Raw genomic sequence first — 25,998 nt, forward strand, 5'->3', positions numbered from 1 at the left:
AAACGTCCCCCCCTTCCTTCTTCTTCCCCCAGCTTTATATACTGAGCATGACGTCCCATGGTATGGAATGTCCCTCTGGCCAGCTGGGGTCAGCTGTCCTGGCTGTGCCCCCTCCCAGCTTCTTGTGCACCTCCAGCCTTCTCGGTCAGTAGAGCATGGGAAGCTGAAAAGTCCTTGATTTAGTGTAAGCACTGCTCAGCAACACCTAAAACATCAGCATGTTATCAACTTTACTCTCACACTAAATCCGAAACACAGCACTATGCCAGCTCCTAGGAAGAAAATTAACTCTATCCCAGCCGAAACCAGGACACCAACCAAGGAATTTCTTGGTGATTTCCAAGGGGAACTTCACTTGGATTTCACCTGTAAACCTCCATTAATTATGTTACAGCCATCCTGCTAATCTCTATGCTGTAGAGATTACTGTAGCATGACCACAAAGTCCAGGAAGAAAAGGACAGAGAAGAAGGGAAAGAAAAACCATGAAGTCCTTTGGCAACCACACAAAGGATATCCTCTCTGCCAGAACCAAGAACTAGGGTGTGATTTGTGATGAAAAACCCCCTCACTTTCATAAGGCAGTTGTCAGACAGGAAAAGTGATTTTCAATAGCTTTAAGAACAAAGTTGGGGAATTTAAAATTTATTTTCTAGGGGTGGAAGGGGAGGAGGAATGAGGTAATGGGGTGCTTAGTCCACCTCAGTCAGAACTCAGGTACTTTGTTTTACTCTGAGAGCCTTTGTAAGCTTTGCAAACAAGTGTGCCACCACCAAATCAAACATCTGGGTACAAACCAGGGCTAACTGTGTCTCACCATAACAGGAGTTGCAGCTCTTAGTAGGGGATTTTGGTAGTTCCCCTGCAGTTGTCCTGCCGGCATCCGCACACCATGGTTTCCCATGTCCCACTTACCATCTGTAGGCTCCACGTACATCCAGGGCAAGCAATTCCCCAGGTCACTTCTGCTCAACTCTTGCAAGGGGACTAAAGCTCCAGGGCCAGAGTTGTCCTTGTGTCTTCCTGCACCTTGATTGAGAGAATTGAAACGATCCAGGTTACATTTACCCTCAACTTCAAAGTTTGCAACCCCCATTCCCCAACCCCAGTTTATTTCAGCTTGAGGTTCCTATTTTATTTCCAGACACGGCCACAATAATCTTCCAGAAAGTACCTGTGCTAACCCTAACCCAACTCCGAGCCCCATGGTACGTTCGGAGTGGCTGATCAGACCAGGCAATTGCCCACTGAGTCCGTGCGCTAATATCAGTCTGACTTCATAACAATTATTTCTAATAAAGCCCTATCCTCTGCTCTCTGTACTCAGCCAGCTCTGGTTTGCAGCATATTCCTGGGTTTTTTTGTCTTAAGATGCTTTGCCAGATCTTTATTGTTATTTTGGTCTCCTCAATCCCATCTATCGCAGGAGAACTTGTCCATCCCTCGGGACAAATTCAGAGGGAGGCACTGAAGCAGTATCAGCAACCAAATGAGTTTGTGTGTCCTCAGGGCAAAGCTAGCCAGGCTCCATCCTGACCAAAATCACTGCTTTACAGGGAAGGCAGCCCTCCAGTTCTCAAATTAGTCCTTCTGGGCTTGCGTGTGCACGTTTACATGGTAGGTTTGAGCAAAAGCCGTAAATCAGAGCTAAAACCGTGCCGTGGTCACCCACGGATCTATATTATATATTTTCATGCAAAAAGAGGAGGCTGCACAGCGCTCGCTAACAGCTATTGCCTCCAACTGTAGACTAATGCAGTTGAAAAAAACATTTCTGAGCACCCAAATCCTTCTCCAGACACTTCTTCAATATTAAGAAATACTAGAAAGTGGGAGCTCACTTCAGTGCTTTGTTAGTGCCTCGTGTCACCGCAGTCCCAACGTGGCTGCAGGGAGAACGTACGAGTAAAAGCCCGGAGAGGAAGACAAATATCCCTGTTTCTGGGAACACTGCAGCTACAGAACTTTGTTCTCACTAAGCTTGTGCTACTTCCTACTTCTTGTGGTTTGTTCTCATGCTGTTTTTAACCTCTTCTCAAACCAATATAGTCTTTCTATTTCATGTCCAAAACAAACCAAGGAAAAAACAGAAAACACAGCACATATGAAAAACAATTGAACAGAAACCTTTTCATTCCCAAAAGGATTTTAGCCACAATTTAGGTCTTTTTTTTTTTTTTCCTAATGAGTTCACATGTTCCTATTTTAACTTATTACAAAAAGCAGCACCGTAGTGCCTCTAAACAAAGAGTAGGCTCTATTTTCCAATTAAATAACAAAATTTGGTTTGGGGAAAAAAAAAACAAACAACAACAACAGATAAATTTCTAGCTAGACAGTCTGCTTTAAAGGTGATTTTTCTTACCTCATTACTACATCCTCATGTTAAATAAAATGGCCAGATGGGATGAGAAGGGGATGTGTCCCACATGCTTTGATAACACGTGAAACCAGGGTATAAAGAGAATATTTTTTAAGAGCTATTGAAGCGGCATTTCTTTTTCTTGACCCTTTACATTGGATTTTCACTTCGACCGCAGTGGGATCCTGTGCCATGCACGCTCCAAAGACCCTTCACGCTCAGCCCTTGCTAGGCTGGGGTGTCCCTCAAGGCTGCCCTTTAACTGCCGAGTGCAGACGGCTTGCAGGAGGGCTGCGGAATTTGCTAAGCGTCAGAAGAGAGCTGGCAGCGTAGGACAATACTTCCTACCATCGTGGACGACTGAAATACCTTATTATTCAAATAACCATTGAATAACTTCTACGCTTCGATCTAAAAGCAACGCGATCAAGTGAACATGAAGCGGCCACGTTCCCAGCTGCAGCAGTGAGACCCATCAGTCTTCACTGTGACGACAGGGGGAAACAACTTGCTTTTTTTTTTTTTTTTTTTCTTCCTGTGACCACCCTTCTCAGCAGATGCTAACAGGAGAAGGGCTGAAAATTGAGGAAAGGAGAAAAGGTCCCAAAGGTGTAACTACAGAGGGACGAGCGTCTTCTTCAGCCACCTATCAGGGAAAGGAGAAAGGCAATCACAACCGAAAACAAAAGGCAATCACAACTGAAAAAAAAAAAAACCCCAACCAAAAAAACCCCCAACAACTCGCTTTTGGCTCAGGATCAGTAACGTTTTATGCAGACCCGGTGTCCAAAAAGGCACTCCCCCTCCCTCACACTACCCCGAAGTAGCTGTTTATAATACAGGCTCTGCTTTTTACTGCTTATTTCAAAACAAACCTTTGCCATTTCCTGACCAGAAATGTTGCACTTTTAATTCTGTGCTAGAGACTTTGAAAGTCAAGATACTGCTGCTTTCCACTATAAATAGCCCAGGCTTGCTATGACATCTCGCTGTGACATTTAGTTCAAACAAGGAAGAAAAAATCTTGACAGGAAACAAACAAAAAAGAAACAAAGAATAAAATCAATTTATAAAAAACCGTAAGATAATGAGTTCTTGTATCTCTGAGAGAAATTAATTTCTGGATAAATTCATAACCTTGAACAAACAAAGTCCTGTTTTCCACCCTTTGGGACACGTAGACACCCCACAGAAAGAGCCTGATCCTGACTCTGGAGGAGGCAGATCTTCTCCATGTGATACACGACAGGAAAATCTTGTTCCAGTCTCTCTGGGTATAATTTCAAACTATTTCCTGGTATTATTTTCACGCTCCCAAAAGCCCATGGCTATCATCCCTCCAAGCCGCTTTGACAATGGTTATAACTGCATTTATTCCCCAGAGCCTTGAAAGCAGCAGATTTTGCACTGCTTGCAGTTGAAATCCTCCCACCAGCGGGGACTCAAGGCAGAAGCCAAACATCCCAAGACGAGCGCCATGCCTTGGGCCAGGTTATCGAAACCTAAACCAGAAGTGATTTCTCAAAGTATTTGGTATCGCTGGTTTTTTGCAACCATTCAGGTTTCTGGGCGTAAGGCTGAAAGGGGATCCCCTCCATGTGTACAAATACCCGATGGGGGGGTGTAAAGAAGACGGAGCCAGCCTTCTCTCAGTGGTAACCAAGAAAGGACAAGAGATAATGGGCATAAACTCAAACCCATGAAATTCCACTTAAATACTAGGGGGAAAAAAAAAAAAAACAACCAACGAACGTGTGGGTGGTCAAACACTGGAACAGGTTGTTGAGTTTCCATCATGGGAGATTTCCAAAAACCCAGCTGGACGTGGTCCTGAGCAGCCTGCCCCAGCTGACCCTGCTTTGAGCAAGAGGGTTGGACCAGACCGTCTCCAGAGGTTCCTGCCAACCTCACTGACCACGTGAGCGCATGAAGAACCGTTCCCAGCCTTTTGCTATATTCAGGTCTCGGGCACTGAGAAGTTTCTTGCAAGGAAGGGATGCAAGCATTCCCGTCCTCTGCGTGGAAATTATGGAAGTTATACACAGCTTTATCTTCGTGCAAGAAGAATGGGAGATAGCAGAGCAGATTACAGGTCTGAACTAAGCTTGAGGGGAAGGCAGCTCCCTAGGAACAAAGAGAATTAGGAAAACAGAGAGCTGAAACAGACACCAAGCAAAAGATACCCTGCACATTGGCTTGCTTTGCTTTTAAAAAAAGGCTGCAGTATCAAAGAGTAACTTGGCAGTTAAGGATTAACTAGTCTGCAGGGAAAGTCTGGCCTGACCAAAATTCCAGCTCAAAGGGCTTAGGCTTACGGAGACAGTCAACGGCCATGGTGACAGCTACAGGGCAGCAGCGAGAGACTCGCTGTCATCTCTAGAGACAACCAGCCTGTTACGCACGCCGTGTGTATATATTAAAAAAAGCAGCATCCTTAACAGCAATAAAAGCCTGTGCAAAGAGACTTCCAGAGCCTTTAGTCGGCCTCTGGTAGAGACTCACGTGAAGGAAGTCCCAAAGCACTGGAGTCCTACGAGCCTCCGGGACAGTTCCGGCTGACGGCTGCGAAAAGCTGGGTTTGTCACCATAAAAGACAGCAATTCCTGAACAGCATTCGCTCTAATGAGTAATGAATTAAACAGGCTCTCGCACTAAGAATTTTCAAAGTTTTAGCAAAAGCTCCATTACAGAGGATTCATGCTGGGTGGTTTGGGCATTCAAGTGACATGATTAGGTGATCTTTAAAGGTCCCTTCCAACCCAAACCATTCTGTGGAGCCTGAATCCCACATGTAGTCCATGAGAGACTGGCTGACGTGCCTACCACCCTCTGAAGCGTCCAATGATAACCAAAGAGCCCAAGGTCCTAATTACCCACCTCCAGTTAGTTAGGTGATAGGAGTATCTTTTCTTTCTGACAAAATCCATTTAATAAAGGCAGCTACGGAAAACAGGATCCCAGAAAATTTCAAAACTGCTAAAAAATTACTGAGAGATGGAAAGCTGAGGAAAAACATTAAGATATCATCACAAAAAAAATCTGTTTTTCAAAAGCAGCCAAATACTGGGCAAAACCAAAATCATATGAGCTTTGAGTAGGACCTGATCTGGAGTAGTATTTATCGGACAATTCTAATAGTCCTGGACTCCAAAAATGACGCAAGGCCATGCTGTTACTCTTCAGTCCCCAATGCTTAAAAACCTCTTAATATCTTTCCCGCCCCAAATAATTCAAAGACCCTTTTCTCTAGAAGCGATGAACAGGTTCCCAGGTACTCATTAGCCTATTTGCAACACTTCAGCAACTTTTCACCCCAGTACAGTGAAAGAGAAAAAAAACCAAACCCACTACTACCACAACCCACCCAAGATCACCGATCACCTCCACTTGCCGGTCATGGCTCTAGCCGTCTCAAGGTACCACCAGTTACTAATTATTTTTCTTTTTTTCCCCATAGTTTAAAGCCTTAAGATACCAACGCAACTGTCCAGTTTCATTGCCACTATGTGAGATATGAGGTCGCTGGATTTCAACCTGCAGCCTCCGTGCTCGTTGGGAGAGAAAAGACTCCAAATGCCAGAAAACATGGCGCTCCCTGGTAACCCTAGTTAATGATCCTCAATCTTACTATTGATTTTTTTCAAGTTTCCATTTCTATGCCTCTATACCAGACTAAAATGCCCTTAATGACAATTTCTTCTTGTATAGGGACCCACAAATATATCTTAGGGTACTTCTTCCCTTTCACTTTGATAAGCTATGTTAACTCTAAATTTATCATAAGCTGTGTGTTGCGTTTCTGCTGGAAGAAACCCGATTCACAGATGGCAGCAGGTTTTCAGGACAGACTTTGGGTAGGGGAAAAACTCTAAGCCCCATAGCACGGAAGGAAACTTTGCACCGGCTGTTAGTAATCATTCTTAATGGCTTACATCAAACCTAGGGAAAGGAGCAAGTCCTGAGCCCAGCAGAGAGACACAGGCGCTAAACATACTATTTTTCCAATACAGGCAAACCTCTGGTATTTCTAGTTCCTTATCTTAAATTATGATCAGCCTCTTCTCCGGCTTGAACATTGCCAAGCTGAAACCATCCACCTTTGCAGGGCACCTATGGGGATGCATAACCACCCTCGTCTGTGAAACCCTTAGACTTCAGGAACTATTTATACACCAGAGACAAAAGCCTGTAGTCTGAAGTTTCCCTGACTTTTGATTTTTTTAAAGGTCTTAGGTGGCTTGTGTTTTTTTTAAAATCCCATCTATTTAGTCATGCATCCTGTTCAAAGGGTCCTCCACACATAAGATGACACTCACAACTGCTAGTAGCTTCTGTTTTTCTATTTTGCCCCCAAATTTCGAAAGCTCATTTTGCCAGTGGGAGAAAGACTGAGGCTGAAAATACTTTTACCCTGACGGTTAAATCTTTCCAGAAAACATGTAGTCCTCTACGATTGCACGCATCTTTAAAGTGCGCATAACTCCTCCCTTGTTTCACTACTTCCTTTAACGCCGTTTCACTTTCTTAGCATCCTTTTTTGAAAATTCACGTATGTACTATTGCAGTACCAGAGCACATTTGTTCAAATGAATTCAAAGCCGCCCTTTAACGCCGTTTTACTCGCCCTCCAAGTCATCCACGGCTTCCTGCCAAGTTACAAGCCTATTACCTGCTAATTCCTAGTACCAAAGATCGTCATCGTCACCACAGCTCACCTTTCTTCTATTCCAAGGAGGGACATCAAATTCATTTCAGGAAGGAAGACGCAGCTTATTAGGGAGAAGGGATATGCAAATGTTATCTTACACCCTGATGCTTTATTTTTAGCAGCTCAGCGATATTTATAAGGCTGTGAGGAGTGGATCCGTGGCTGCAGTAGGATGAAGCAAGTATCCCGGGGCAGGTATGAAAAATCTGCACATTGCAGGGCAGGTCAAGGAACAGGCAGTGCTGCCTGGAGTTCATGAAAAGGGGGAGAAGGCCAAATGCTCCGAGCACGTCTTCTTACAGTTGTTCTCAAAAATCAAGTTAACTAGGAAAAAAAAAAATTCACATCTCGACCCTAAGTTTTAGTTCACCTCGTATATTCCTTATTATCAAAGGTATTTATATGGCGAAGTGCTGGAACAGACAAATTAAGTAAGAGAATCTGAAAAAATTCAGCTCAATTTGGGAAAGCATCAAGAGAGGAGTTTCAAGAGCGAATGCATTGGCCCTTTTTCTCAATTTCTTACATGACCCCTAGATACCCCCGCCATCTGCTTCAATTTGCCAATCTGAAAACAATTACCTCTCATAGCAACACTAAAAGCTTTCGTGTTTTTAAGGAACTGTCAAATAGTTCGCTGTAGTTGTTCATACCTTTGCTGTAAAGTCATCACTAAAGATGCAAACAAAAGCCTTACATAAAACATCGGAATAAATTGGACCAGAACTCAACAATATACTTCATGCATTAGGAGTGTCGAATTCAACCTTATGCCATTTCTTAGTGTCCCTTTCTGGCTGGAGAGAGCATATGCATTCACCTCAACCTGAAACCATAATTTAAGGCAAAGTTCTTGGGCAAAAACGCTTAAGAAAAATCGTGCTCTACTTTGTATTCTCATGGCCTTTCAGTCCTAGATATGCCAGGGACACTCAAATACCGCAAGACCCCAGGTGACAACGAAAATTCGATACCAGCCAGAAGAACCGCGTGTCATCTGCTTTGGGCTTCTTGGAACTGTCTGTGGAAAACCAGACTCTGCCTTACGCTGGCATCTGCAGAGCACAACAGACTGTCCAATCCCACTGGCGGCAAAACCGGTATTAAATCGCTTTTTGTCCTTCTGTAGCGATGCGGAACTTTCGGGACTCAGATCATAACTTGGTCACTTCTGTTGGTCACCGTTATTTCACTAAAACAAGAGTAAAAGCTCTCAAACAACTATCAAAACCTGAACCACCTAGAATGGCATATCGGTAGGGTTTTTTTTTTTTTACTAGAGAAAGAAATACGGTGTTTCATTTCATATATATTATTCTCTTCCATCCTGAGCACTAAGTACAGCAGAAACCAAACCAATACCTATTCCGACATAAAGGTAATGCAAAAATGATTAGTTTCCTACCCTACTCTTCCAGCATTTGCACGCTGCATTTATCAGGACACTTCTCCACCATAATAAACTACATTATTTTGGAACTAAGGCTGATGGAAAAGAAAACAGAAGGAAAAAAAGTGTATGAAAGTCATAGGGACTTAATTTATAAAATAACTGAGGTTAACTGAAAAACCAACAGCACCATCTAGGGGTTACTGCACGTTCTTACGTAGGTGGATACTCAGGACAAGTAAGATAAATGTTTTTTTAGGTTCTGTATTTTTTAGTTTGAATTACTCTAGTTGGAATTTCATCTTAACTACAATATCAACAGTAAAATCACAGCTTAAAAAAAAAAAGACTGACGCAAAAAGCTGTATTAGACTTTGGATGAAATCTACTTACAGTAGTACTTCAGCACCAAAAAGTGGGCAGTTAGGCTGATAGATGTATATACAATTAAATGATATGTCAAAGTCTTAAAATGCTTAGTTATTTATAATGAAATCTATACAAAACAGTTAAAAACGTGTTTTTATATACATTTGGAAAAAAAAAAGTATTGTCTTCATTAGCAGAATGTATTAAAACTGGTTCTCTTATCCCACCTGAACCCAAACCTCTCTCTGTGGCTTGTAACCATCACAAAAACCCAATGTATTGCTTCAACAAGCCAAGTCATAAGGCTGATTTCTGAAACCTACCACTGTATACCGATTTAAGCTTTTAAACTCCCAAAATGATCACTTTAAAAACAGCATGTAAGAGTAAAATACAGATTTTTAAAAGCCTTAGCTCACTTCTAAATTCGGAGGTTCAACTTTGAAAGATGCTGAACCACTTATCCCCCATTTTGAAAAACTGATTTATAGCAAAATACATCCCCCCCCACCCCGTTTGCATTAGAATTAACACACCGGCCTGTTTCACAGGAACTTTTTAAACAACTTGGCCTCACTTTAAATTTTATATTTAAATAAATAATCAAAGATCAACTAGAGTCAATGAGCATTTCACGCGCTTATGGCACAAAGAAATGCCTCATACACTGTTACCCTACTTCTTGTAAAGCATGAAAACAAAAATCCACTAGCAAATCCACTTTGCTACCAGTTAGTGATTTTGCTTATTTCCAAACATTCACCAACAAGAATTTAAAAAAAATAAACTATATTTTTAGGCTTATGAAAAAATCTTAACTCTAAGTGAGCACAAGTGCAAGAAAGCTAACCAATTCCAAAATTCCTGGGGCTTTTCCAGCACTGTCAGAGACACTTTTTCTCTCACATGCTATTTAAAAATACAAATATTTATTAAACATTCTCTTCTTTTTTTTGATGGTGTTTTGCTCAACAGCTAACAAAAAGACACAGCAAAATAACGATCCCTTTTCACTGAAAACTGTTTCAGTATCTGGGCAAGGGCTTCAATAGCACGAGCTGTAGAATTCGCTGCAGATTTGCTTTTTAACAGGAGTACATTCCACTGTCACAGGTTTACTAAATCTCCGTAACTACATCTTTTTTTTTTTTTTCTGGAAACAATTTTTAAGATGCAGCTTTTGCAATACCGTCTTGTTAAAACATACTGATGCTTCAAGGGTCCAATGAACAACTCTAATAGGCAAAGTGCTCTAAGACATCACAATACAAGGGCATCTTGGATACTGAAAATCCCAAGACATTTTAAAGTGCACTCCAGTGTCCCAATTCCTTAGGATTGTTCAGCAGAACTTCGAGAGGGGCTGGGCTCAGTGCCGTCCTCAGTGCTACTGTCCACATCTTGCTCCATTGCCGTCTCCTCATCGTCGAGGCGCTGACTGGTGAAGTTGTTGAGCTCCAGGAGCCCGCTGGGTTCCACTACCACATTGGAGCTGGAGTGACAAGGGATGGAATAGTGAGGGATAGTCTGAAAGAAAGAAAAGATTTAGATTTTAACACGCACGGTTTTCACAGGTAAAGGCATCTGCGCAAGCGCAGGTACTCATGGAAAAGGGCTATTGGGTTTCCAAGAGCAATTTTCCCTAGCTAAGGCCCCTTGCATGTTACATTGCGTTAGCTAAAGCTTCAAAGCACCCGTTCACCGGATTAGGTTGTGAAAGAAAATTTGAATAATCTTGCTGTCAAGGCACTGATCTTGGCCTTGGATCTTCACTAAAGGTCTGTGACAGCATAACCAACAGGTAAACCACCAAAGCCCACCATCCATCATTCCCCAAACGCAGAGCAGAGATAACACTTTCTTCAGCCTTATCTTTTTCTTATCTTTTTCAGACAAGACATTCAGATATAAGGACTAGCTACGTTTTTTTGTGTACGATACAATACAAGCTCTGGCCCTGCTCCGAGCTGCTGCAGCGTAGAGGCTGAGGAAACACAACGGATCTAAGCTATTTATTTCCGCTTATACTTTCACAGGTTCTAGAAACTAAATCTACAGCTTTATAAACTGAAATTCTGGGCAGTATTTTAACTTTTGAAACAGCTTGCAGCATGCCACAATGATAAACAATACAGATTCTCAAAATATACAGATTTGAAGTAAAATAGAAATCTACCTTTGTCTACTTAGGGAAATGAGGACTAAAAATGAGTACAAAAATGATGATTTCTACAAAAGTGAAGTTAGCTGCAATGAAGATTTTACAAAGTAGCGTGAAAAATTTGAAAGCTCTGTACGCAAATTATTTTCCCACATCGGAAGTATTTTCACTGCAACACAAATATGATACACAATAAAACCATTTCAATCCACGCTATCATTTGTGTGAACATATACAACACCAACTTGTCTGCAAAGATTCATATCATACCACTATGAGTCCTCGGATGACTTAAATACTTCCTCAGTTGACATTCTGACCATGTATTACATCATAAAACATCATATTTAAGACAGCAGAATCAATTAAAATATCAATCATCAGTTAGGCAATGACTCAAAGCATTTAGGCTAAAGATCAATAGTCATTTTATCTCAGAAGTGGTAAGACTGGTTGTAAAGTGAAGTTAACAAGCTTTCTTCTGAATCCAGACCTTATTTGCTGAACTTTCCCCGTAAGCAGAACCCCACTACTTCATCTTTTGCACTGATTTTATACTCAGAGGTAACATTAATATATACTGTAAGAAAATTCTAGAGCATAGTTCCATAGTAAGTGGTGAAGGTCACATTTTTAAGCATTTCAAAGGAAAGTACTCTGTAAAATTAGACAAGCTTGGTTTGTTTTCTCAACAGAAAAAGAAAGGAAGACACCGAGGACACCGGGAATGATACAGCGCTAAAGAAACTCGAGCTCATTTTAAGAATTACACACTTTGAAGTAGCAATCCATTACAAGCATAAGAGTAGAAAGAGAACCAAAAACCGAAGGAGGAAAACAAAAATATTCGAACATCGTTCAGTTGCTATCATCACATAAGACACGAGTTTGCTCTGCTCAACCTTTGCCTTATTTGCTCTGGTCTTCTCTTACCTGGATAACAATTTCTGATGAACTCTCTTCAGCTTTCTTTTGTGATATATTCTGAATGTGTACAAACTGGTTTGTTGTAGGCATTCCTTGTGCATCGAGTTTCCTCTCTGTTAAAGTAGGACCAACAGCAGGAGGACTTGAACTGGATTCTGTACGTGTCTGTTGCTGGGGGATGGAAGTTGCCGTCATCCCTACTGCAGTCACCCTCGGCACCTGGGTACAAGGTGACGACTCTGCTTCGCTAGCCAGTTTACTAGTGGACATGGCCTTGTTTGGGGGATCCACTATCGTATGTTCTACGTTTGTATCAATCTGAGCTTCCACCATAGACACTCTCAAAATATCTGCTACTGCTGTCTTCACGGATGCCTGCATGGGAAATAGGCTGGTAACCGGCAATGCCAGTTTGGGCACAGAACTGCCACCTGCTACCTTTGAAACAGAAGGAGGCTGACGCCCCTCAAAAGTTATCTTTGTAACAGTGGATCCTTGCGTTATAATTGGATGCTGCACCTGAAAATCAAATTTTTGTTGTGCATGTTACAGCTAGATTTTTTTTTTTATTGAAAATCTAATCAATATTTCCAAGGACAGTATGGCACAAACAACATACTTGCTATTAGGAAGACAGTTGAAACTCAGTGTTTTAACAAAGGAATTAGCAATGATATGGCAACAGTTAATTAAAGCCTGGGGAAAAGCAGCTTTTTAGGCTGCTAGATAAGGATTGTAGCAGTATAATACCACAGCAGCCTTGTTTTCCTTTGGGATTTACATCCCCATGTGATGTTTGTTAACCCTCTTGTTTTCACATGTATTCCTGAAAGGGCCAAAAAAAAAAAAAAATTGTACTTTTTCTGGAGTTACTTAAAATACTTTTTTTTTTTTTCCATGTTCCTCAGTCTTTACATTTTCCCCTCCCAAGGAAAATCAAATTACTCCTGTACATGAAAGCCATATAACTTCAGGAAGATGTAAACTACAAAGGAAGACGTACAATGGAGAGCCTTAGGAGACTGCAGTGTATTCATCTTTATTTCCACAGAAATAAAAAGTGCTACGGGAACGGAAATTAATAAGGTGTCATATCTAAAAATTAAAAGAAAATAATTAGGGACAAATTCCATGCACCAGTGGTGGCAGAAATTCATAAAAACTGTCCAACAAAACACGTTTGTGAGCTCTATGGATTTTTCCCCTATAACATGTGCTTCTCTTTCCTAGTGTCAACCTTCTGATGGGGTAATTAATACCAGCAGAATGAGGAGTTCTCTCTTGCCAGGACAAAACACTGCTACAGCGACAGGGTTGGTGTTTTGATTTTTTTTTTTTTTCCTTGAACAGCGACGTGTATTTTGCATGCTATCAATATTCCGTTACCTGGCTTGCTGGCTGTTTCTCTGAAGAGGCAGGTAGCTGCATTTGACTCTGGGGGGGTTGGGGTTGCACGTAGATTTTTTGTGCCGTTGGTGCCTGTTGCAGTTTGGGCAGCTGCTGCGTGGTTTTTACTGCAAGCACCTGTACTACAGTTTGCTGTGGCTGTGCCACTAAGGTAGGGAGTTGCCTTTCTTTGGCCATCATGTGGTGTGGGGGGTGCTGTGCATCTGGTTTGGTCTGTGCTTGCTCTTGCTGCAGGGGGGTTAGCTTTTGATGCCTTATAGAAAGCTGGGGCATTTGTGGGAGTTTGTGCTGGATTTGATCGGCCTGCAGGTGGATTGTCTGCTTCTGCTTAGTCTGGAAACACTGCAGAGTTTTCACTTGCAGTTGAGTCTGTTCCAGCTGTGGCTGACTCAGTTTTTGCTGTTTTTGTGCCTGCGATTGTGTCAGGGCAGATCTGTAGAACAGGCCAGTCTGAGGATCTAAGGTGTCCATCTCTTCCACTTCTCCTTCCTCAGTTCCAAGTTGTTCACTGTGTTTGGTAAATGCAGTGTGACTGCTTAAGGCCTTAATAAGAAGAAGTTAGAGCAAGTTAGTAAAGAGAAATATGAATTATAAGAATAAACAATCTAAAAATAATTTTTAATGTTTCAACTGGACTACTTTAACTTATTTTACCATTACAGACAAATTTTCATGTATAAAAAGATACCCTTACATGGAGATTCCACAATACGCAAGCAATAGCTATTTTTATCATGTTAAAATGTGGTACGTCTCTATGTGACATTAACTGCATAACTAATCCTCAATGGACATTATGTAGCCCTCGCGAGTGTCAGACTGAAGTTCAAAGCCCCTGAGGTTGCATGGCAGTTGGATATGAAGCAGCAGGGATTACCAGGTGGTTCAACCAGTAGCTCCTCGTTAAAGCCAGAGCCTCTCCGCACAATAAATTCTTATTCTGCCTCTTGAGATCCTAGTCATCTTCTCCATGTTTTCTTCTGCAGCTCCCCATATACCTACAGTCTACCCTATTTCGGCAGAGACCCTCTCTTCTTCCTTCCTCAAAATTTTATTGCAATTTTTCTTGGGCATTGCACAAACACTTTGATTTTTTGAGGGAGCAAGAGATCTACGTTACTACGCTTTGTATACCATGGTATAAACATATTAATAAAAGGCCTTAGTAAGATGAAGCAGCCTACTCAAACACCTGTGAACATACACTCTCTGAAGTGGGTTTATAACCCTAACTCACTACTGTTCTGGCCCACAGCTGAAGTTCCTAGAAGTTAAAGCACCGCAGAGTTGAGCAGTCTTCAACAAAGGCACCGGGAGTGGCTTCAGTAAGATTTCACCACAAGCTACACTGTTTGTTTGAAGTGTTTGGCATCCTCACAGTACTGGTCTAAATACGATCTTACTGTTTGATTCAGAGAAGTTTGCCTATTCACAAACCAAAGCCCTCAACTGAAGAAAGACACTGTGTGCTCTGTGTACTGACCAGATTCTGCTTCATCCCTCTTCCCCCTACACTAACACCAACGTAGTCTAAAGAGCCTAGGCCCTTGCAATACAACATAGAGAAAAAAGCAGCTTGTCGCTGTTGAAGAGATGACATACAGACAGCAAGAACACATCTAGGAAGCACTATCTTTTCCACAGTGGCTGTTAATACCTCTTACTTAACAGTCTCAAGTAATCTCATTAACTGCTTCCCTTTTATCCCACCACCCTCACCATCAAAACAGGCAATATTAAAATTAAGTTATTAATTTGCCCTTACACTTAGCATTTTCAGTGGCAGCAACACGACGTATTCATTCAGAACAAGCCCTGGTCCTACATAATTCATATAACCTACTGCTGTTTATAGACTGGTGGGAAAAGAAAGGGTACAACCTGCTGCATGATATGGGTAATTGCGCCTGTGGAGGATGCGGGGATAGATTTCACCACAACAGAAGTCTGCGTTGCTGTCTGCGACTGAGCCACATGCTGCAGCAGAGTCCTCTGGGGCTGAGATGACTGCTGGTGGGGCTGGGACCGATGACTGACTGAAAGCAAAGAGGTCAGTGGCACTTCTCTAGAACTAACTGCAGTAACTTCAACTATTTGCTTGGCATTTACGCTTCAACTGAAAGCATGTATGAGTGAAATAAAGATCTGAGTGTGAAAAACATCTTTTACTGTATGCTAGCTTCAACCTTAAAGTGTAGATCTATTCTGAGAAGCCTCTTAAAGTAGCAACTCAGGGGTTTTGCTTTTGTCTCTGTTTCCTAAGTAATCAATCACGCTTGGTCCAAACCTCCTTCTGGCCTCCCTCTCCCAACACACCAACTTTGCAAGCAGAATTTATACTCGATTTTCAGCTGGGTTCTTTATACAGCACCAGCATAACACCGTAGAGCACAAGTTATTCTGTGGTTTTTACACTGTTAAAAGCACCCCTGCATGATTGACTGCAATTAAGAACAGCAAGCCTTGCTCACTGAATTTCTACCACTGATAAACTGCAAGAAATCTTCTCCAGAGCGTAGGCTAAATTTGAAAGATCAGCAATTAGAAAACGTTTGGGTATTATGAAAGCAAGTGAGGTTGATCAGAAATCAGAGACCAAAAAACGGAGACCTTGTCATGGGTCTATGTCACTTTTTTAGAACAGATCCAGCATGAGTTATGGAGCTATGGTGATGGCTCTGTAATTAAATAGTGGATTGACAAGAGAAATGATCTGCTGAGAAAAAAAAAGCCACAAACCATTCTATATTGCAGTCACTGGTAAGACATGAATCCAAATTACTTTATGCCTGTCCATACTAATATGTAAGTATTTGCTTTAATTAACCTCTTAGTTACAAAATAATTAATAGCTGAAGGAGAACAAGAAAAGTTTAAATTCAGTTGTAACAAAAGTTAAGAAGTTTCTAGTGACCTTCCTGAAAGTTAAAACAAAGGTCACATTTTGAATTAATACGATAATTTTACTTTCCCACTCCAAGAAAGGAGTTGGATTATATCAATACTGGCCTGCATGCTGTGCCAGATCCGTCGTGGATATCCCCCAACAGTTCCTGCACAATTGAAAACTTCATTTAAAAATAAAGTTTCTAACCTATATGGTTGTGTAGATATTCTTCCGAATGTGAACCAATACAGTGTTGTCTTCCTGAGTCTGCAGACAGAAAAAAAATGGTGACACTAAGACGTGTGACTTCATCGCACGAGGAAGCACACGCTGAGTCCCAGCTCCCACATAGATTAAAGTGTGCCTGATCCTTTGGTCTAAGCGCATGCAGGGGATTTCACAACAGATTATAGACTGGTTACTATCTTAGTACTGAATTTTTAGCAGAAAATATAGCTACATGGATTACCGATGAATCCTGAGAAGCACACGTTAAAACAAAAAGAAAAACTCAATTACCTGCATTCCCTGGCAGTGTTGACAGAAACTGAGGGAACGGACAAAAATCTAAGAGCAAAATAACTAGTTTTGTGCTGTAGCAGAAACTGCTGCTTGTCAACACACGGCAGCCTGCATTTCTCTGGTAGATTCCTGTGTATCAACTCAAGGTTTATAAAAATCCCAGTATTTCAAATAGTAATCATAGCTCAAGGAAATTTTCAACTTTTTTACTTTGCATGGCTTCTAAGCTGCAGAAAAGGACTTAAATCTACAGAGACACCGACTGTAATTTCCCGTCCTCCCTGCAAAGGGCCCTATTTTACACCAACTTTTACAGCAAGACCCAGCAAAAACTGGATCCTGGAATAGAAGCACAACGCACAGTATCTGTGTCAGTGAAGATAACTGACTGTTCATTGGAGATCACTTTAACACTATTTATTGTACTTTTGAGTTTGTTTTAAGAGAGATCCAAGGGAGCATGACTCAAACATTCAAAATTGAAGCCAGATACAGTAAGTGTTATTTAAAAGAACAACAATAACATCCCGCCCCAGCTCCAATTTCACACAACTTAAAGTTAGACCATACAAGAGATGGAAGTGAGGGGAGGAGGTACAGAGCAGGAAAATGAAAAATGAAAATATCAGATTAGACATTTAACACTAGAAACACTGGAGTTTGATACGTACTTATACAATTTAATATAATCAAGTTTTATCCCTCTTTTCCAATGTGGATTTTCAACACACTTTTGCTTTCATTTTCCAAATAAAGTAGGGAAACCAATAATGTGGACTTAAGAAATTAAAATGGAAAACAGGTAATTTGATCCTCTCAGGTATGTATGGGAAGTGGCTCACACCTAGTGTTCTGGGGTAGTAGGGAGCATGAGAGAGATAAGGGAGTCAAGGACTTACACAAAATGGACAACCAGATAGGAGTCGTCAAGAGCTTAAAAAGTTAAGAGCGGAATCCCAATTTGAATAATATATTTGTTTAAAAAGTGCAAATTTATCAGTTCAAAGCCTTCTAGCAAATAAAGACACTGGGGACTATATCAGCATGCTAAATGCACACCTGGCTTAAAAACCCACTTAGTGGTGGAAAGCAAGTAACATTTTGCAAATATGGGTTAAACTAACTCAAAGTCTGACTCCACTCACTACGTACAAAAAATAGTACACAGTTCCCATAACTTTGTTTTCTACTTTTTCCTTACTAGACATTTTCCTTAAAGACAAGTGGGACAGCCTGTCCTCTCCATCAGATCAGGGAACAGAAAATCTGTTCAACTAGGATGTCCTGAAGCAAAACCCCTTTGTTTCAGTTAGAAACATTCTCCACTATGCCTCAGAAAAGCAGATGCAATCTCTGTCCCCTGCACAGGGTCTCAAGAGTGGAAGAAAAGACTCATTTCCTTTACAGTAAATTACAGTGAAACACAAAAACCAAACTCATTGTAAGAAAACTCCAAAATGAAGTCCCCAGACTTCAACTGCAAACCCACCATCATGCTACTTCAGCCACTTACCAGTTGTGATATATTCAGCAACTAGTTCCGACTCTACTACAGCAATTGAAGGACTTTCTGGAGAATGCCTCTTTTCTTGGGTCATCTGGATTGGGACAGCCATTTGGCTCAAGTCAATGGTAGGCTGCCTTGGCTTCGATTCTAACTTTTCCTTCACTGCTTTAGAAGAAAAGAAAAACATAAAATAAACCTCCAAAATAAAATAAATCGCCAATATATAAACCTCCATAACAAAATAAACCTCCAATATAAATGCAAAAGTTTAATTAAATAGGTAGTGAACATTATATAATAGATTCAAACTGTTACAGTATAAGAAGAAAGGAATCAAGCTGATTCAAGACAGGTGCTTTTCAATTACAAAACTTATTACAAACTGCTGCTTAAGCAAGTAATAAGCTTTGAAGTTATCCTAACAACTGCATGTGTTTTCACACCTGTTGTCTGCTGAAGTTCCAGCAAAGCTTTTATCGTGGAAGTAGCTGACTGAGATTCACTGGATACATCCTGGTAAATTATTGTAGGGCTTGTGTCCACAGCAATTTCGTGTTCTGACCAATCTTGACTTCTCGAAGCAATCACATGGACTACAGGCTGAGAATCTGTTTGCAGAAGAACAAAGGCACATCAAGTCATCACAGAACCATTCTGGGTTGGAGGTCTCTTGTCCAGCTTCTTGCTTTAAAGCAGGGCTATAGTTCAAAATTAGACCAGGTTACTCATTATCCATTAGCGTTTTGAACACTGCCAAGGATGCATACTCTCATTCTGCAGTACGTTAGTTTTTATTACAATTGACTCTTGAAGTAAAACACTGCTGATGTTATGAACACTTTCGGGGGGTGGGGGTAAGATCCTGTATCTTAGTTGCTTGTACAAGCTTTGGTTTGAACAATTGAACAATCAAAGTTCAGCAAAAAAATGGATTGAACTCTTCTTCAGAAGGTGTTGGCAGTTCAGGTGATCAACATGTGTTCAGCATTCTGAATTAACAGCTCCTAACTTTGGTAAGTTTGCTGAATCTTCAAAACTTCTTTTAATTTACTTAAAATGCCAGTATAGACCAATAGTTACAGAATTATATAGAAAAGGTGATCGAAAGGCACATAAGTACACAGGTTTCACTAAGACAAATTTGCTTTTATTTGATGCAGTGATACACCCTACGGTCACTCCTGACCAAAGGTTGGGTGTTATTTATGCCCTATTATTTATCCTCCTCTACGACACAAAGAACTGCTTCCATATCACGGCTTGAAGCCTTGCAGCATCCCCATCAGGACTGCATGTCTGATACATGTCCTGATGCACATGTCTGTGCCTATAAAAGGACCAAAATTTACGTTGGTCACGTGGCAGCTTTCAGTCATGCAGTGGAGAGATGCTTCGATACAGTCAGGACAGAGGGTGGCTGCCAAAAAACCTGCTACACTGCCTACCTCTGACAGACTCCCCGAGAAAGAGGGTACAGGGTGCAGGCCACAAGCATTGTAACAGCAAGTCAGAGCCCAGCAAGAAACCATTATCTCCACTTTTCACATAGGAAATGGAGGCACGTAGTAAATAGCTCGCAAAAGTAAATAAAGCCGTAAGGGAAGTGAACAATGACACTCACTGCTAACAGATCGGGTGAAAACATGCGCTAAAAGGAGACGGAGTGAATTATATGAAACTAGCTAGCATGCCTGGGAGACATTTGTATTTTCTGTGACATTAATACACACCTTGAGAGCTCTGGGAGGACTCTGTAGAAGAGGAGCTGCTATCGGTGTAGGTTTGTGGTTCTTCTTTCACTTCTGGGAGAGACGAGTTTCCTGTCTCTGCTACCCTTGACGCCTGCTGTAACGTTTCAGTCACCAACTGCCTAGTTTGTTCACTCACAACTGTTGCTTGAAATGTCACTGGCTTTGGTTTTATGAGAACCTAATTAGAGAGACAAATTTTGTGTATTGTAAGAGCGCTCAAGAAAACAGACCTGAGCAACCAGAGCACAGGGTGCCACTCAAATAGAACGGCAAGACCTACATAATATTCATAATTTACTGAAAAAGTCTACCTGTAAGTTCAGCAGCTCTGATTATTAAACCACAAAGCCCAAGTAAATGGCAATGCGCAAGAATGTACTTCTCGGTAATTTGGAGTACTTAACACAATAAACCACTAAACAGTCATTTTTCAGGGCTGGATACAACTACGGTGTGACGCAAGTGAGCTGGAACATGCACTGCACTGATAAGGACAAGCACCTCTCTTCCGCAGCCCACAATAAATACAGTCTTGAACAATCAAGACATGCAAAATATTATATCTGATAAAAGTTAGTTCTTTTAAATACTAAGTGCAACCAGAGGAAAAGCTGAAACTGAAAGCGTCCAGAAATAAGCCAGATTCTCTGTACACAGCCCCACCAACTACACAAGGTTGCAGGAACAACCTGAACATACATTAACCAGAAAATTACTTCGATAAAACCCCAGATTTGATGGATGACCTACATCCAGACTCTGCGTCTTTATTTCTCACGATCTAGCCACTAGCTGTAAGACTTAAACAGGCATCTAGAGCCATGACCAGACAGTTTCAGCTACGTAAAAGGCTTAGTAAATCCTTTTGGCTTGCTCTAGGCCTCCAGAAAGAACTAACAAACGCAAACACTGTGCTCAAGAAATCAGAATCAAGGCCACCTCATTACACCCCTAAGTCTCGTTCCCCATAGACATATATTAATCCTGCAACAAATGCGGCAACACAGTGAAAAATTATTAAATTATTTACTTCCCATTAAAATTTAGGGGTACATTTCAAGACAGAAATGGGTCCTCACTGTACCTGCGTTTTCCCTTGCTGACCATAAACAATTTTAGTTGGGATGATTTTGGTGGCTGGCTGGACCGTGGACCCTATTCCTTTTGGCTGTGTAACAATCATTTTTGTGATGGGTCTTGTGGCAGTGATGATAGCAGGTTTTGCTCCTGCTGGCACTGCCTGAATAGTTTTCTCCCCCTGTAGAGAAGTCAAAGTTTACAGGTTAACTTAGTGAAATTCTTCAGAGAGACCCACTTCTCTAAAAAAAATACACAGTTATAGGTGAGTGTGTACCACGAAATCAACCTGCTGCTGCTGCAACTAGTCTTGTTTGATACAAAAAACATTCAGAGACCAAGAACAAAAAACCCTATGGCTTTGAATGGAAAAGCTACCAAAATCCCCTTTTCCATTACTTTACCTTTTGAGCAGCTCTGAGGGGGTAAACAAAAAGGAGTAACTAAAAGACACTGACAAGTTTTCTGAAGTTGCTTCAGAGAATTCACATAATTTGGAACTTTCCTCAAATCCTTTGCAAGTGTTTCTTAAAACCTCTTATTTCTATTAACACTAACTTTGGCAAGACATCTACAAAACTTCAGTTGAGATTCTAAAAAGAAATTATTTAAATATAGATCTTTGTATTATCCTCATGACCAAGACATTAGTTACGTATGGACTTTTTTTTAAACTAAAAGTTCACTTAATTAAAAAAAAAAAAAAGCAGATTCCCAGCTGTTTCACAGGAAACATTTGACTTTGGAATAGCGCTGACGTATGACTAGACTCCTGATAGCTTAAGAAGAGCAGAGACATTGAGCATGCTTTTTTTCAGCTCTGCACACTAACAAACCAGATGAGGAACAACATTAGTTGCCAGTTCTCCCAGTATTCCTACCAATTCCCATCGAGCAGCTGGAAATCCCAAGAATCATACTTGTTTCAGAAATATCACCACATTCTGGTGGTTCCTACCATGTAACATCATGAGATTTCCACTTGTGTGAAAATACAGCTTTCAGTTTTGTAAACTAGGAAAGTTCAAAATCTTAAAAAAAAAAAATCCTAAAAGGTTTAAAAAAAACCAACCCCTCCCTACTCAGCTCTGCTACTCAAGTAGACTTCTAAAGATTACATGATTAAGGCATTAAATCTCACAGTTCTATCTACGAACATAAAGCACGTTCATCATTTTTATTTACTAGCACTTATAGGTAAACCCAGTTGAAGCTGGAAACTTGATTTTCTTCTTAGTACACATTAGGTTATCCAAAAAATAATTCAACGCTATACAGTACTCAGGTACAGGATGTTAGTGTTACACACCACATAAATTGAAAGGTCGTACCCTTACTGTGAAGGGAGAGTTTATTTCTGCCCTTTACATCCAAAAGATAAACAGTTGGAGATGCAAGTTTATAACACAGGACCGCAGCTCTCACTAGAGCACAAACAGGGCAAGATTCTAGTAATTTTCTTCTACTTAATCCCTTCAGGATTACAAAATCATTAACCATGGGAAAAAAGGCAAGCTCAAAAGCTTTTATTTCCTTTGAGAACATTCCCAGCTTGTTTTAAGCATCTTTCATATCCTGCAAAACATACTTGCTTTTCAAACATCCCTGACATTAAGGCATGCTGTATCTGTTAAGGAGCTCATGCACAGTTTGCTTTTAATACGGACTTCAGCAGAACGAACGCAGCAGCCGCCACACAGCCTGTCACTTGACAATCGATTTGAGACTTGAAACTCTTACTTACCCCAGCATTCAACAGCGTTGTGACAACATTTTTGCCTGGAAGCCCTTGAATTGTAGTTCCTTTTCCAGTAGTCTTTTGCACAACAATCACATTGGGTTTGGATGTCATTGGAATTGTAGTGATTTTGGTTGTAGTTCCTAAATTTTTGTGGGGAAAAAAAAAAATAATGTGCAGTTTATCGCATGTACATTTTCTTCCACTGTAGAAGTTAGTGAGCTATATAGGAATCATCGCATTTAAATCTGACAGCACAACAAAAAAGCAAAAAAAAAAAAAAGGCAGCATCTGGAATGGGAACTTATGTCACCCAACTCAACATATAAAGATTAGATGCCCACTCTACAAATCTTTCACCTACAGTAAAAACAGGCATGCCCAGAACAGAGTAATTTATTCTGTATTAGGACAGTCAGCCCCTTCTCACAAATTATGGAGCAGACTAATACAGCTTTCTCAGGCTACATGTCTAACTTTTCAAAGGCTAGAATTATGGGGGGATAAGGACACCACTAATACTCAACTCAAGGTCCTACTTGCACAGACAAATATTCTTCTACAGATAACCTCTGTAGAAGAATCTACGTACCACGAATGTATCTCCAGTCAAGAGAAATACCAGCTCTTTCTGGCACTGAACTGTTGCAATACAAGTGATGAGTAGTGGATTGAAAGAAGGAAAAGAGAAAAATATGCTATTGTTTTACAATCAGTTCTTAAAAGTTGAGTTTAGAAGTGTGGGTTGTTTTGGTTTTTTTTTCCTTTTTTTGAAGAGCTGTGTTGGCTATTTCTGTTCCTCTCCCAGTATTTAATTAGTTCCATTCCCTGTATCAGGTTTTTATTTACCTGCAGTGACAGGTAATTCTGGTCAGCCCTCCACAGACTACAAGAGTACATATGCTGATATGTAAGTCATCACTGTTATCAGACTGCCATTTCATTTCTCAGCTTTTTATCAACACCTTCCACCTTCTCCCTGAAGAAAGTTTCACTCAGTCACAGCAGAGCTGCAAACCTAAGGATTCCCCTCACTACCTTCTACCCATTAGTCATGCCTGTAGATACTCCACTACATATTTCAGATTAATAATTCTACCAATTCTGGGAAAGGGAAGACATGCTGAGACAAGATCATGATTTACTTAATTCTAGTGACTTCAGAGGCATCTAAAGACTGCGCTCTCAGCAAAAAAAACACACCCCCAAAACCCCAACCCCTCCACGAAACAGCAACAAAAAAAGCAGGCATCCATTCCAAACTTGCGTTGTTTCAGGACAATCGGTATTATCCTTATCAGGACCAGCCAAGGGTTTCCCTGCATTAGCTGGTGCTAAGGAAAATAATACTTGCATTTGCATATAAACTCGCTAGTAGATCTAGAAATCTTCTTAACAACTCATCATACCCACAACAGGCTAAAAAAGTTACTTGTTCCCAAAGAAGCTACTGTATCTGCCCTAAATATCATTTTGTAGAAATCAGAATCTGAAAAACTGAGGTACCTCTACCAGACTACACCCCAGACAGGTTTACTGGATAGTCTGCGCAGCACCTTCCAGTGACAAGAGCTGGCTGGTGCCACGCTAAGCACCAACAATGGGACCTCGGACTAATGTCAAGATATTACTAGACAGGATGAACAGACCCAGCAGATCTTGCTGTACACGTGCACCTACCTAGGAAACGCAGCAGACCTTCTCTGCATTAGCGCTATTAAAGTTCAAAACAGGTATTAAGAAATTGTGACTGGTGTGAGTGTGCTCGGTCCTGGTCCTAAAGAGACCCTATGTTTAGAGGCTATATTGGCAGAGAGCGTCAAGGCTGGTCAGCAGACTAAGAAAGATAAGCAGCAGGGTCTGCGTGAGGCTGGGAGGAAAAACTTCGAGTTAGAACACGGGGTAATGGAAAGCCAGGCTGACGCTGATAAAAGAAGAACAAGGTAAGGTGGTGACTTGTGCTGGTTTTGGCTGGGGTAGAGTTAATTTTCTTCACAGTAGCTGGTACAGGGCTGTGTTTTGGATTTGTGCTGGAAGCAGTGTTGATAACACAGGGATGTTTTGGTTATTGCTGAGCAGTGCTCACACACAGTCAAGGCCTTTTCTGCTCCTCACCCCACCCCACCAGCGAGCAGGCTGGGGGTGCACAAGGAGTTGGGAGGGGACACAGCCAGGACAGCTGACCCCAACTGACCCAAGGGATATCCCACACCATGTGACGTCATGCTCAGCATATAAAGCTGGGGAAGAAGGAGGAAGGGGGGGACGTTCAGAGCAATGGTGTTTGTCTTCCCAAGTCACCATTACACATGATGGAGCCCTGCTTTCCTGGAGATGGCTGAACACCTGCCAGACGATGGGAAGTGGTGAATGAATTCCTTGTTTTGCTTTGCTTGCGTGCACGGCTTTTGCTTTACCTATTAAACTGTCTTCATCTCAACCCACGAGGTTTCTCACTTTTACCCTTCCGATTCTCTCCCCCATCCCACCGGGGGGGGGTAATGAACAAGCGGCTGAGTGGTGCTTAGTTGCTGGCTGAGGCTAAACCACGACAAGACTGCATAGCCAAATTTAACATATACAGTTCGTTTTTATTCTGGTTCTTTGGACATGCAGTGGAATAGAAAAGGGCAGCATCCCAATTATAAAATGCTTTAAATTGGGGCTAATAGAGTCTTCTGATCTTTCTGCCCTCTAACAGAGGACAATATAGTAGTTCTCCTCCCCCACATTTCTCTTTTCCTCACAAGCTTCCCTCACATTAGATGTTTCCTTCTTAAACACAAGAACTACTGCAATCCTTAAGAACGCTTTACCTCCATAACTTCTACCCCTTATTTTCTTCTTCATCCTCAGCTATTTTTCTTCTGAATTAACAACTTCTCCAATAAAGGTCCTAATAATTATTTGAGCACGTAACCCACAGAAGAGCCCTGAACAAGCAAGTCTAAAGAGCAAGTCTAAAGTTACTTTTGAAAGAAGTCTTAATATCAAAGTACTCATACGCCTACCAGAAACAATATTACTGCTGATAATCTTCCCTCCCAGCGTAGCCAGTGATTTTGGTACTACAGTAATGATGCTACCGCTTGTAGTTTTCACGTAAGTAGCAGCCCCTGGAGTTCCAGCCATCCGAGCCCCTATAGAGGGGCTAACCGTTGGCCGCGTATATGTTGCTTGAGTTCCTGTTTT

At 41.2% G+C, this 25,998-nt stretch overlaps 1 protein-coding gene across 1 annotated transcript in view; it reads right to left on the reverse strand.

Moving 5' to 3' along the window:
* Positions 1 to 8,604: 8,604 nt before the first annotated feature.
* LOC103915170 (chromosome unknown open reading frame, human C11orf30) overlaps positions 8,605 to 25,998 on the reverse strand; it is a 40,086-nt gene continuing 22,692 nt past the window's right edge. The window contains 11 exon segments of the mRNA XM_009321939.1: positions 8,605 to 10,356; positions 11,924 to 12,436; positions 13,304 to 13,867; positions 15,206 to 15,360; positions 16,419 to 16,478; positions 18,247 to 18,405; positions 18,684 to 18,848; positions 19,971 to 20,169; positions 21,076 to 21,249; positions 22,813 to 22,949; positions 25,818 to 25,991. Coding sequence (XP_009320214.1) covers positions 10,162 to 10,356; positions 11,924 to 12,436; positions 13,304 to 13,867; positions 15,206 to 15,360; positions 16,419 to 16,478; positions 18,247 to 18,405; positions 18,684 to 18,848; positions 19,971 to 20,169; positions 21,076 to 21,249; positions 22,813 to 22,949; positions 25,818 to 25,991 — 2,495 coding nt within the window. The 3' untranslated portion in view covers positions 8,605 to 10,161.

This window comes from Pygoscelis adeliae, unplaced genomic scaffold, assembly GCF_000699105.1.
Source record: "Pygoscelis adeliae isolate BGI_AS28 unplaced genomic scaffold, ASM69910v1 Scaffold263, whole genome shotgun sequence".
NCBI classification, from domain to species: Eukaryota; Metazoa; Chordata; class Aves; order Sphenisciformes; family Spheniscidae; genus Pygoscelis; species Pygoscelis adeliae.